Genomic DNA, 13,440 nt, shown 5'->3' with positions numbered 1-13,440 from the left:
GAACGAGAAAATAAAAAAGAAGATAAAGAAAGAACATAAGGATTTACGTGGTTTAGTCAAATTAGACCTACATCGACGAGTGGGGTGTTGGGTTTCGGAAAGTCCGACTTTCCGCGGAAACAAAACCCGACCCCAAGACCCGCTCACAATTAATATAACTAATAAGCATAATAAACAAGATAAGGAGAAAGACAATATTATCCTTGGCGCGTGCTTCGCTCACTTTATGAGCTCTTAATTCGAAAGCTACGAGTCCCGCAAATGCGTAGACCTCCAACGGAAATCCACCCACAACACGACCCGTCCGACACTTACTCAGATTTTAGCCGAGCATAGACAAAAAATAAGACTACTCGAGTTTTTATGAACTTAAAGGTATTATCTCTTTTAGAGATGCCTTATTGAGTTCAACTCAAGTGGGTATATCAAATCTCAATACTTTGGTATTTATAGAGAATTCCCACCAACATTCCTCTCTCCCATCAATGTGGGAGGGTTGGAAAAAAATCTATTGTCAATTTTATTTTTAAATAAAAAATCAAAAGAAAAAAAATACAATAATTACTCAACAAGTGTTAAGCAGGTGAGGACCATAAGGGGTGGGGGTGGGGGGGGGGGACCAAAGCCTTGCTCCCCAAGCTTCCCAAACCGCCCTCCCTTATTCTCTCGGCTCCAACCAACTGGCGGGCCTGGCCTTGGGCACCAAGGCTGCTTTGCTGGCGCTTGGTGCCTTCGGCTGGGCGCCAGCTGCGTGGGCTGCTGCTGCCTCGGCCCAGCATGCCTTACATGATTGCGGTTGCTGGCCGAGGCTTTTGCGCGCCATTGCTAGCATGTTAGCACGCTACTAGCTTGCTAGCCATGTGCTGCGCCAGCATGCTTGCTAGCGATGCACGGCTAGCTATGCTAGCATTGGCGTGTTAGCTTGCTGCGCCATTCACTAGCTAACGTTACAAGCAGCCTCGGCATGGTGCGGCGTGCAGGGTAGTTGCCATGCTAGCACCATATGCCCCTAGCACCCGGTTTTCTTGGGGCATTCCGATGCTAGGGGTGTTTTGGTAATTGTTGATTAATTGATTTTTACCGTCTCGTCATTTTATTAATTCGACTCGACTTGCGACGCTCGGTCTCAACGCTCCTAGCTCGATATCCGACGTCTATGTTCATAATACTCGAGCGACTCATTAATTTCTTTCAGATTAATTCGTCATGACGGATCGTTAGTTTGCTTGGGTGTAACCCGAAGGGATCAGTCAAGATTAAGCTGTAATATTAATTATACATTAATATTATTGATCGGAAGCGGTCTCCAAATAGGCATTCCAATCACTTGACCTCACTGAATAATTAGCTTTTTAATAATTCCGCACCCTCTATTCGAATAATACACTTGTTCAAAGGACATCAGTCCCTCTTTTTCAAGCTAAAGGTTGGGTTGACTGAATGCTCGAGTCTTGGTATAATCTTAAATGATATTTTTTACCTTGCTAGTATTTGCATATCTTTTAATGTTTCTTTTGTTGGGAGAAAGGGAAATAGTGTAGCTCACACACTTGCTAGTTGCTAATGTTAGTAGATCTTTTCACTACGTGAAAAAATGAATTTGGCACCGGTTCAAACCCGGCCTAAGGCACCGGTTTGAACCGGTGCCAATGTGGGGGGTGCCAATAAGTGGTTTAAAAAGGCACCGGTTCAAACCGGTGCCAAAACTCAGAATTGGCACCGGTTAACCGGTGCCAAAAATGGCAAAAAAAAAAAAATTTGCTTGTTTTTGGCACCGGTTAACTGGTGCCAAAAGTGCCTAATTATTATTATTATTATTTTTTTTTATCTACTTAAAAATTAAATATACTAAATTAATAACCACATCAAAACATAAATCCAATATCAATCAGACAATCAATATTATCGAATATTTACAGTATATAATAAAAAAAAAATTACAATATACATCAATAAAATAGTTCGATTACAACATATAAGTACGAAAAAAAATTACAATATAAATTAAAAAAAATTACAATATAAATCAAAAAAAAAAACCATTCACATCTAAATTGATATTCTTGTATCTTGTTTATTCAATTTCAGATCTAAATAACATACCTGCACCAATTAGAAAAAAAAAATCGATTAATATAATCCAGCTTAAAAAAAAAACCCAGAAATTTAATCCCAAAAATTCAAACCCAGAAATTTAATCCCAAAAATTCAAACCCAGAAAAAAATTGAAATCGAAAAAAAACTTGAAAACCCAGTATTCGAATAAACCCAGAAAACGAAAAAATTGAAATCGAATAAACCCAGAAAAAAAAAAACAAATTGAATAAACCCAGAAAAAAAAACAAAAACCGATTATATAAAAATCAAAAACCGATTAAAACCCAGAAAATAAAAAATAAAAATCGATAAAAAAAACTCAGAAAATAAAAATAAAAAACAAAATAAAATCGCTTAAATTAAAAAAAAATTTGATTAAAATTAAAAAAAAAACCCAGAAAATTTTTTAAAAAATGAATTAACAACCGAAAAAAAAAACGAACCCAGAAAATAAAACCTTGGATTAACAACCGAAAATAAAATGAACCCAGAATTAACAACCCAAAAAAAAAAAAAAAAAAAAAAAACGAAAATAAAACGAACCCAGAATTAACAACCTAGGATTAACAAAAAAAAAACAAACCCAGAAAATAAAAAAATAAAAAAACCGAATTCAAATGATTAACATAAAAAAAAATCGATTAAAAAACCGATTAAAAACAAAACCCAGAAAAAAAAAACTGAATAACCTTGAATTGGTGTTGCATGTGGTGGTCTTGGTGGTGGTGCAAGTTGAAAATTACCAAGTTGTTGATTGCTGCCTCAGGGAGAAGGAGATCGAGAAAGATCGAAAGAGAAGGAGATCGAGAAAGAAAGAGAAAGGGGGCGACTGACTCGATTCTACCGTCGATTTGGGCCCTTTGATCGACATTTCTGTGTGCTGGGCTGGGCCGGAGGTGGTCGTTGTGACGGTGGTTGTTGTGGCGGTGAAATGGTGGCTGAAAAGGAGAAGGAAGGAGGAGGAGAGGAGAGGAGAGAGAAAGAGAAAGAGGAGGAGAGGAGAGGAGAGAAAAAGAGGAATGAATTAGGTTTAGGGTTGAGAAGAAATAGATCGAACAACAACCGCTTTTTTTTTTTTTTAATACTTAAAAGGCCGGTTCACAAAGGCACCGGTTCAAACCAGTGACCTTTATGTTTTTGCCACCGGTTTGAAGTGAACCGGTGCCTTTTATTCTGGTTTAGCCTTCCCATCAATTTTGTAGCCCATTTTTGGCACCAGTTTGGACTGAACCGGTGCCAATTAGGGGGTGCCTTTTTGATATTTTCTACTAGTGTTTGATGGTTTAAGGGTATGGATCGAAGAGATCCCCCCTTGTGTTATAACTTAGGTGGCCTTTGATGCCCCTTAAGCTTTCTAAATAAAATTCTGGCTCTCTTCTCTCGTAATTGATCAACTTAAGGATAGTCCTTTTATAACACAAGAAAACCCTAATAAAACCTTAAATTGTCCCCGAAGTCTACTGAAATAGCCATCATAGAAAAAAATATAATTTTAGGAAATTATCCATAAAACAATTAAGCAAAAGTCGGACCAAAATTCTGAAATTTGCGACTAGGCATGAGCGTGCCTTGTCGAGTACTTCATCAGCAAATTTCCAGCATTGTCAGTTCTTTGTAAAACGGCCACAACTTTATGAAAATTGGGCATATGACCTATCGTTGGAACTTTCTTGAAAAAAGTTGTCACCTCTAACTTGAATCACCTCACAATCACTTATAGTTTGAGAGATATTTGCATTTGAAGTGAGCCCTACTAGATTTCGAGTCATAATTATTTAACAAATTGAATCAAATAAAAAAATTATGTATGTAAGCAAATCTACAATCGTTGTTGCAAGTCGTGCATTGTTCATACCCCTTTCTTCGGCGAGGGGGTCAATTGATTTGTGGTAGCTGTGAAGAAATTTTTCGTCTGATTTGTTAGATTGTAATCGAACGATTAACCTCCTTTTCGATCCCGCACAAATTTTTACCTATGAAGCAACTCTAGATCATCTATAGAAACCCATGAAATAAAAAAAGCAAATTCTCCCTCAAAAGACCAAAAGAGAGAAGAAAAACCCGGTCTTTTGAAGGAGCCAAATCACCTAAAAAAGAAGAAACATTCTGTATTTTGAAGGAGAAATTATCCTCCTAAAAAAAGGAAGAGTTATTATAAACCTAAAATAAGAGAAAAAACACACAAAAACAACGATTAGGGCCGAATTTGCCACTGATAAAAATTGATTGAAATCCCTCTAAAATTCAATGATAGATGTTAGGATTTTAGAGAAAAGAGAGAGGCTAGGCATTGATTTTTTTTATTAATTTTTAAATTACCACCCAAAAATGTATCCATTTTCAAAATAACCACCTGTTAAATTTTTATTTTTATTTTTATTTTACCACCCCTTAAATTCAAAAACTACTCAGATTACCACCCATTTCAAAATTCTGGTGGATTTCTCTTATGTAGGCCCCACCTAACGACTCTTAGTGGTAACAGGAGAAGATGATCAGTAGTAGTGGCAAATTGACAATTCAGATAACAAGCTCTTGGTTATTTTTACTTGTTTTCTTTTGGTTTTAGGTTGTTTTGTACTTAATAAACTGGTTTAAATGGGAGGTGGAGTGAAAACATGGTTGATTGTAATGCTTAGACATAGCCGTTACTAGCCATTGGGTAGGTCCACATGCCAGAAATCCACCAGAATTTTGCAATGGGTGGTAATCTGAGTAGTTTTTTAATTCAAGAGGTGGTAAAATAAAATAAAAAATTAAACGGGTGGTTATTTTAAAAATGGATACATTTTTGGGTGGTAATTTAAAATTTTTCCTTTTTTTAATGCATCATTTAGATTTTTACAGTTGTAAATGAAAAATCATAACTTTTAATATTATTATTAATTTTGTTTTGATGAATTTATTTGTATTTGTTCTTATGTAATAACATAAAAAAAAAAAAAAAAAAAAAAAAAAAACAAAAAAAAGTTAAAGAGAAATGAGTGAATATTAAGAAATTTCAAATCGGACAATTTTCTTATAAAAAATAAAATAAAATTGAGAAAATAAATTAATATTCTCTCGTATTTTATATGGACGGATCTAGGGAGTCTAGATAGGGCCAAGGCCCACCCCCATAAATCGTTAAGATTTTATGTTTCAAAATGTCATGCTATTCTATCTTTTTTCATCAAAGCAAAAGCAACATCCTCATTGCAATTAAAGAGCGTTAGCCTTAATGTCTTTATTTTCTTTTGTTTGTATACTTTGTAAGTTTGTAAGGATGGGACAAAAAAAAAAAAAAAAAAAAAAAAAGTTGAGAGAATCAGTTAGCTGATTTTATAACATTATTGAAAATAATAAGTACCAATTTTGAATATTTGAATGAACTTAGATCAGTATTTTTATCTTATGATTAGGCATGATCAAATTTCTTTAGCCTTTTTCTTTTTTTATTTTTTAACATAGCCCTAAAATTTTCTCTGTAATTACTTTTTTGAAAAGAAAATAAGTAAATAACACAACTTAAGTTGATGTTCTAATCTATTAAGAAAAAAAAAAAAAAAAAAAAAAGTTCTTATAACACAGCTTAAGTTGAAATGAATAGTTTTACATCTGAATTAATGAACGGAAAGCATTCCAAAAAAAGAAAAAAAAAAAGTTGTGTAACTAATACTAAGCATTCACACCATGCTTTGAACATGCGCAAAAGAATTAAATTTCAGCAGTATACTATTCTACTGAAGACATTCGTTAAATAGTTTCATTTCATGATTCAAATAAAAAAATGGTCAAAAAGTTCGAAATTCCTTGAAAGAAAACAGAGAATTGACTTCAATTCAAACGAAGCAAGCTATATTAAGCTACAGCTAGCAGAGAAGTACTCTTGTACTTCTATTAAGAGCAATTTCATAGCTACAAACATTGCTTAGCAAGACTGCTACCTCGAAAATGCTCGATTTTCAACGTAAAAATTGTAACAGTACAATTATGGTTAGATTTGAAACTTCAAATACTACAGACTTTAACCAGTACAGTGTCAAAAGCTAGAAAGTCTTTTGTATCTTCTAGTAAAAGGTCAGTGGCAAACTGAACCTTTGAACCTTGACTACTATAATCCACACGAAGCAAACCAGTCCTAACATTCCATCCTTGACTCGATGAAATTCTAAGTTCCTAACGCGTAAAACTAATATACAAACACAACAATGCACATACAACAAAACATTTGTCAAATAAATGCTTTAAGGCTACCATATGAAGATAAGAGTCTCTACACTCATGTCAACTAGTCATGAGCAAGGGCATCGAAGAGGCAGTCTCGACTAGTTGGTCCATCTCAACGTCTTTAACATTCTCATATCTTTCTGATAAGCTTCTTGACTCGAATAGATTCCCATCACTACTGGATCTGTATATCCAGGTTTTACTTTCAGAATTTAGAATTTCTGCCTCATCAGTACGATTACTTGTTATCTTGTTTCGGTCCAATTGCCTTAAGAAACATTCCTCTATTTCTCTCAAGGAACCACCACCTATTTCACTCAAGGAACCATGGCCTACTTCACTTAAGGAACCGCCTTCATCATCATGTTCATACTCTTTATCGTGATTATAATCAGCAGATTCATCACAATCAGAGCCAGGCCCTCTTGAATCACAGCTCGTATCCATTTCCTGCTGGCTGTCATATTCCTCATCACTTTCCTGGCCTGACGAACGGGATGACATTGGTGAGTAGTTCTCGTCAGTGACAGCCTCTTCACGTTCCCTAAGTGTTTTTGTTATAAGAGTTTTGAGCAAGTTCATGACTTGAACAGCATGCATTAGAGCAGTGAGCGGATCAGACATCTGCATGCATTAAGCAGAGATGATTAGCTTGATAATAGATGAGCCAGAATAACTGAAAAACAAATAGATTGATAGACTGTTCATCATTTAACCAATGTGCTTGACAACAATCTTCAGTTTCAATGATTAACTATAGGCAAGTGAAGTTACTTCATACTACTATGGTTTTTTGTTATATTTTGGGCGTCAGTCTAATATGCCAAGCTAATCGTGTTGAAAATAAATTTATAAGTGATATAGCAGTCAGCAGAAAACTTCTTATACCCTTGGGCCTTGGCCGAAAAAACTTATACAGAACCTTCTTATACCTGAGTCATGTTTGGGGCAAAAACCATAGCAATATTTCTGGCATTCATCTTATTTAACTCCTCTTCCTCTACCACGTCAGCCATAAGATCAATAGCCCAATTGAGAAGTGCTGCTTCCATTGGTTTAAGCTGTTTCACCAGCTCAATGTAATCTTCTTCACTGTTACATTGAAGAACTTGCTCTGGTGAAAGACCATCCAATACTCCAGAAGGGAGCTCCCGAAACCAGGTCTTTATAAGGCCAGCTAGACAGTGCACATCGATGTCGTCTGGCACAATGCCCCGGTTAAGCTGGTCCCTAACTTGTTCTTCTTGACCATTTTCTGGGTTTATACGAAATATTCCTTCTGCCTGCAAACATAACAAAAATCCTCTAATTAGATGACAAAAATAATCAAAATGAACAGAAATTTTATTTCCTTCTTCTATTTTTTCTGCACTTGTAAGAGTTGTAGCTAATAAGCACAGCGCAAATTCATACCTTAAGACCACCTTGTGAATACAGCCTCTCTTGCATTAGCAAAAGTATGAAAGGGACACTATTTCCTTTGGTGTCATACGCACATTTCATTGATTCTGCTGAAACACCAAACACGCTCACACTGCAAAGATGTAGATTCATTATCAAGTCAACATTACATTAAAGAAACATCAAACCAGATCAAATGTCAGGCACATTAGAATGTAAAAATATTTCGTTTCCTGAATGCAAAATCCGACAATCATAAGAAGCTTAAGGCTGGAATGGACTACAACATCTGAAAACTTAGTTAAAGCATTGTGCCAGATGACACTCATGATCACAGTAGTATTTTCTCTGTTGCTCCAAGTAACAACTGTGAAACCTCATCGTATCACTCAATCTCAGTACTATCCAGTCAATACGTGATTTTGTCATAAGTTGTCAAAACAAAAAATTGAAATGAAGGAACATACAGTACATGATTTTTAATTAAAGTTCAGATAACTGTAAACTGTTAAAACTAGTCCAAAATTCCATATAGAAGAATCTTAATTAGTACCCCGTATAATTTTATAACACCAATTAACGCGTGATTTTGTCATAAGTTCTCCCTTGATACCAATTCGGTAAATGTAACACATGGTTATAGCATAACGTAGCAGCCCAATAACAAAACCCTTTATTGGAAAGATGAATATAGATATACCTTCCTATAATAACAAGTATGCCAAGATAGAGCAATTGAACAATTGAAGCAAACTACATTCTAAGTTATCAAGATAAGTATATTTTATGATAAGCCTAAAACTTGAAGAAAACTGAATATTTATACTCTTTCTCCTCCAATCCAAACCACCAATTTTCGGGTTAAAGCTAAACACGAAAATTACGTTTCTTGGCCACATTAAAGGTAGTCAAACCTAGTACACTATAAGGGGTAATTCTTCCTAACAAATGAACCAAAAGTGTCCGAATCTAAATACAATTATGTGTATTGCACGGGTTTAAATCTATTAGACGCCTTTTACCAGTGAAAGCAACCCTTACTAAAAGAAACAAAAATAACTTTACTATAGAGTAACAAATTGCATTCCAATTAAAGAGAGTAGTTAAAATTTTGAAATTTGACAAAAATAAGAGGGGCCAGTGATTTAATTAAAAGTCATAAATGAAGAGAGCGCAACAACAACTCATTCAGACTTAAAAATTAGAGCCTCATTTTTGACATTCAATTAATGAAATCACATGAAAATCCTGCACTTATTCAACCAAATTAAACTCAAATTCTAACCAATTGAACAAAAAATTAAAAACCCAGATCCATAAACACAAATTCAAGACCATGAAAAGAAAAAATTAATAAAAAAATTTACCTAGCACTTGGAACTTTACGAGGGATTTCAACTTCAAATTCAACAGGAAGACCAAGAAAACCATGAAAACGATCAAAAGTAACATGAGTAATATGTTGAACATTAGTTGGCCAACCAATATCCATTGTATGAACTGCTGAAATAACTTCTTCGGTTCGATCTACGCGACATGAAACCATGGACTTTCGAAGCGCGGATATAAGAAATGCAAGTAATGATAGCTGACTCTGCTCATCAGTAGACGAACATGAACCTGATTTTGTTGGTGCAGGACTTTTTGTACCGCCACCGCCTCCGCCGCAGCCTCCGCCTTTAGTGACCATTATAAGGCCAGTCATGCTATGATGTTTTTGACAACTTTGTGTGTGTTGGTGTGAGAGAGATAGAGAGGAGTGGAGAGAGAGTGGGATTTGAAATGGGGAGTTTGGTTTTGTTGGTTTTGTTGGTTGTGTTGTGTTTTGTTGGTTTTATTTTTTTTAAATTGTGTGATACTTTTTTGGGGAGGTGGGATTCAAACGGCCACCTGCTTTCAAATTTTGTTAGGTGGGACCCCATTTTTTTTTATTATTATTTTTTGTAAAAATATACTCCATATTTATGTACTTTGTGATTTCCTAAGTTACCCTTGTATTGTTTTAAATGAACTTGATTTTTTGCTTGCTTACACTATCTCTAATGGCGAGACTCAAATTTGAGTGTTGAAATACAAAATGAGTTATTTTTTACCTTCAATGGTGATACCATACTCACTTCTCAATTTAGCAACTCCAAAAGAAAGTTGCTAAGTTTAGATACCAACTTATTGGTATACGTTACAAAAAATATTTTACTCTCCCCCAAAAATATTCACTTGAGTCTCACCATTAGAGAGGGTCTTAAAGGTAGAGTTGGCAATTCTGACCCGACCCCGTATGACCCAACCCATGACCCGAATACAATGCTGACCCAACCTGACCCATATCTGACCAGAAGTGAAGTTGACTCAAACTAGACTCGATACCCAAATTGACTCGATCCGAATTAACCAGACCCAAAATTGACCCGATACCCGAATTGACCAGACTCGAAATTGAGTTGATACCTGAAGCAACCTAACCCAAAGTGACCTGAAACCCGAAGTGATCGACCCAATTTTGATCCGCATTGATTGACCCGAATGGACTCGAAACTCGAAGTAATCCGAACTATACCCCAAATGACGCGACCAAAAATTAACAAATACTCAAAATGAGTTAACTGATTTAGGGCTTAATTACTTTACCCGAATAAACACTTATCGAAAATAACATAAATTAAACAATATAGCATTGTGTGTATAATATTGTTGAAATGTGCGCGTAATTTATTACTCGTAATTAATAAAGAGTTCCATTTGATTAGGAACATTAGTTTTTGTTTTTGTTATTGTTATTATTACTATTACTCTTAGGAGTCTTAGCTTCTTCTTTTAAGTGTTATATTGAATTTTTTTTTCCACTATTCACTTTATCTAATTTGAATTTTCGGAAATTTCATGAAATGCCCCTGAGTAATTTTTTTATTCACCAAATATCCATCAAAATTTTCAAATTCACCAAATACTCCTGAGTTTAAAAAAAATTCACCAAATGCCCTTAATGACTAACGGCGGTTAACACCGTTAGTCATTAATGACTAATATGCCACGTGGCAACATCCAATTGGTTCTTGTAATATAAATAAATTAATTATTAAAAAAACTTTAAAAATAATAATAAAAAAAAAACTTAAATTTTTTTTTTAAAAAAATACCCCCACCACCCCCTGACCCACCCCGCCCCACCACCCCTGCAGACGGCGCCGGCCGCCATCTCCCAGCCGGAACCGGTCGCCGGCGAGGCCAACCCCCCCACCCTCGACACCCCCTCCCCTACCCCTAGCCCCCTCTCCCTCCGTTTCCCCTCCCCTTAAACCCCTCCCCATCCCTCGAAACCCCCCCCTTCGCGACCGGCGTCCAAACCCCCTCCTCGGCGCCGACGAACCTTTTTCGCCCCACCCCCCGCCATCCCCACCCCCTTTCCCCCCTAAATCACCACCTTAAAACCCGAAAAAGCCCCAAATCGAAACCCTAGATTTCGATTTGGGGTTTTTTCGATTAAAGGGTTTTTTGGGTGGTGGTTTAGGGGGGAAAGGGGGTGGGGATGGCAGGGGGTGGGGCGAAATTGGTTCGCCGGCGCCGGGGTGGGGGTTTGGGCGCCGACCGTGAAGGGAGGGGGATTTTTCGAGGTGGGGGAGGGGTTTAAGGGGAGGGGAAACGGAGGGAGAAGGGGCTGGGGGTAGGGGAGGGGGGTGTCGGAGGGTGGGGGCTTCCCTCGCCGGCGAAAATTGACCACCGGCGCAGGGTCTGGGGGTGGTGGCCGGTGGTCAGCCGTTGGGGGTGGGGGTGGGTCTTGGGTGGTTGGGGTAATTTTTTTTTTTATAATTTTTTTTTCTATTTTAAAAGTTTTTATTTATTTATTTTTTAAAGTTTTTTTTAATAATAAATTAATTAATATTACAACAACCACTTAGAGGCTGCCACGTGGCATATTAGTCATTAATGACTAACGGTGTTAACCGCCGTTAGTCATTAAGGGCATTTGATGACATTTTTCTTAAACTCAAGAGTATTTGGTGAATTTGAAAGTTTTGATGGGTATTTGGTGAATAAAAAAATAACTCAGGGGCATTTGATGAAATTTCCGTTGAATTTTTGACCAATTAATCAATGATAGTGATCATACATATGAAGCAATAAAGTCTTGGGTATCTAGTACTATTGGAATTGTCTAATGAATATATTATTAATATTCAACTGTTATATTTTTTACATATTGATAATTAGAATATATTATTGGTCAACTTTCTACATCCACATAAATGAAAATTGACTTGACCCGAATAGACCTAACCCGAATTTGACCCTACTCGAACTTGACCCGATAATTGGACTGAATTGACCTGACCCGAAGTGTTAACCTGATACCCGACCCGAAATACCATTGATCCGAAACTCACCTGAAACCCGAATCGACTCGACAAGACCCAACCCAAATATTGATTGACCTGAAATTGACTCGACCCGAATTAACCCGACCTGTTCCTGACCCGAATGACGGATAATTGGGTTAGATCAGGTCAGATCATTTCGGGTTTCGGGTTGATATCAGTTCAACGGATAATAAGGTCAAGTCGAGTCAATTTTCGGGTCCAAATGTCGGGTCAATTTCGGGTCGGGTCATACTCAGCTAGGTTGCTATCTTTGCCTATCAAACCTTATAATTTCATTTGGTGCTGAACATTATGTTGTGTACACGTTATTATTATACTATTTTCTTTTTCCAGGGTTGTGAGAATTGTGACATTTGTTTCAAGCTAGAGTTATCAAAAATTTACTTGACCCGAGAACCCAACCTGAACCGGTAATGATATGAACCTGACCTGTACTCGAACAATGGGTGAGACTAGTGACCCGTAACCCGACCTGATCCAACCTGATGTTAACCGACAACTGATTTGATCCAATACTTTATGACCTGAATCCGAACCTGCACCCGACCCAATAGTAACCGTCAACCGATTTAAACCGACCCGACAACAATTTGAACCCGAACTAGTACCCAACCCTATTAGAACCTGTAAACGTTTATAACCCAACACAAGCTGTTATTGAAGCGAGTCATGGAAGGTTTAATAAAATTTTATATACCTTTGTTCTTTATTACTTCGTATATAGTTGTAATAAAATCTTGATAATTCTTGAACAAATTATGCAGAGCGTAATTAAATAAATTAACTTGACCACATCAAATTTATTCGAATTGAACTTGAACCAAAACCAAGAATGATCCAACTTTAAGATTACCCGACCAAATAATTATCTGACCCAACCTTAACCCGAACCCAAATGCACCATCTATTAACCCGACCAAACCCAACTCAATACAACTCGGACCTGAAATTGAACCCGTTATGAATTTGACTCGAATCGGACTCGACCTACACCCGGAAGAATCTGAACCAAAATTGACCCAACTGAAACCTATAAATTCTTCTAAAAGCATATTTTTTGAACTATGTATATTTGTTTCCAAAAGAAGGTAGTATTAGTATTAGAATATGGCACAATTCTATGAATCATTCCATGATCACAAGCTCTATAATGTTCTGCATCATACGGTGCTACGTACCCATTCTAGAGTATATAGATAAACTGTCACAGTACCTACACTAGAGTTTGTATTGAGGATTATTCTACTACCCCATTGATCAAGGATATCATATACTACCTCCGTTAACGGTTATTTGCAACATTTGCCAAAAACAGGTGCTATATATTATGTGCAACAAACTGATTTTTTTCCTCTTT

General features: G+C 36.5%; 1 protein-coding gene across 1 annotated transcript; it reads right to left on the bottom strand.

The window, feature by feature from the left end:
• Window positions 1-6,003: 6,003 nt before the first annotated feature.
• Window positions 6,004-9,525, bottom strand: LOC145614518 (rho GTPase-activating protein 2-like). The gene is made up of 4 exons (XM_081669575.1): window positions 9,075-9,525; window positions 7,720-7,840; window positions 7,239-7,589; window positions 6,004-6,930 (listed from the first exon to the last, which is right to left on the bottom strand). The coding sequence occupies exons 1-4, from the start codon at window positions 9,410-9,412 to the stop codon at window positions 6,364-6,366; spliced, it is 1,377 nt and encodes a 458-aa protein (XP_081525701.1). The 5' UTR covers window positions 9,413-9,525; the 3' UTR covers window positions 6,004-6,363.
• Between the last annotated feature and the right edge of the window lie 3,915 nt (window positions 9,526-13,440).

Source organism: Chenopodium album, chromosome 3 (genome assembly GCF_948465745.1).
Source record: "Chenopodium album chromosome 3, dcCheAlbu1.1, whole genome shotgun sequence".
Taxonomy (NCBI): domain Eukaryota; kingdom Viridiplantae; phylum Streptophyta; class Magnoliopsida; order Caryophyllales; family Amaranthaceae; genus Chenopodium; species Chenopodium album.
Note: the sequence above shows the minus strand (reverse complement) of the source record. Positions and strands in the feature narration are given on the sequence as shown.

Bases quoted from the DNA above. Each gene is read 5' to 3' on its own strand.
- LOC145614518 (XM_081669575.1), bottom strand. From the start codon at position 9,412: ATGACTGGCCTTATAATGGTCACTAAAGGCGGAGGCTGCGGCGGAGGC. The intron at 7,590-7,719 runs GTATGAATTTGC...TTATGTTTGCAG, and splicing joins ATTCACAAGGTGGTCTTAAG to GCAGAAGGAATATTTCGTAT. The intron at 6,931-7,238 runs GTATAAGAAGGT...TAATGCATGCAG, and splicing joins TTGCCCCAAACATGACTCAG to ATGTCTGATCCGCTCACTGC.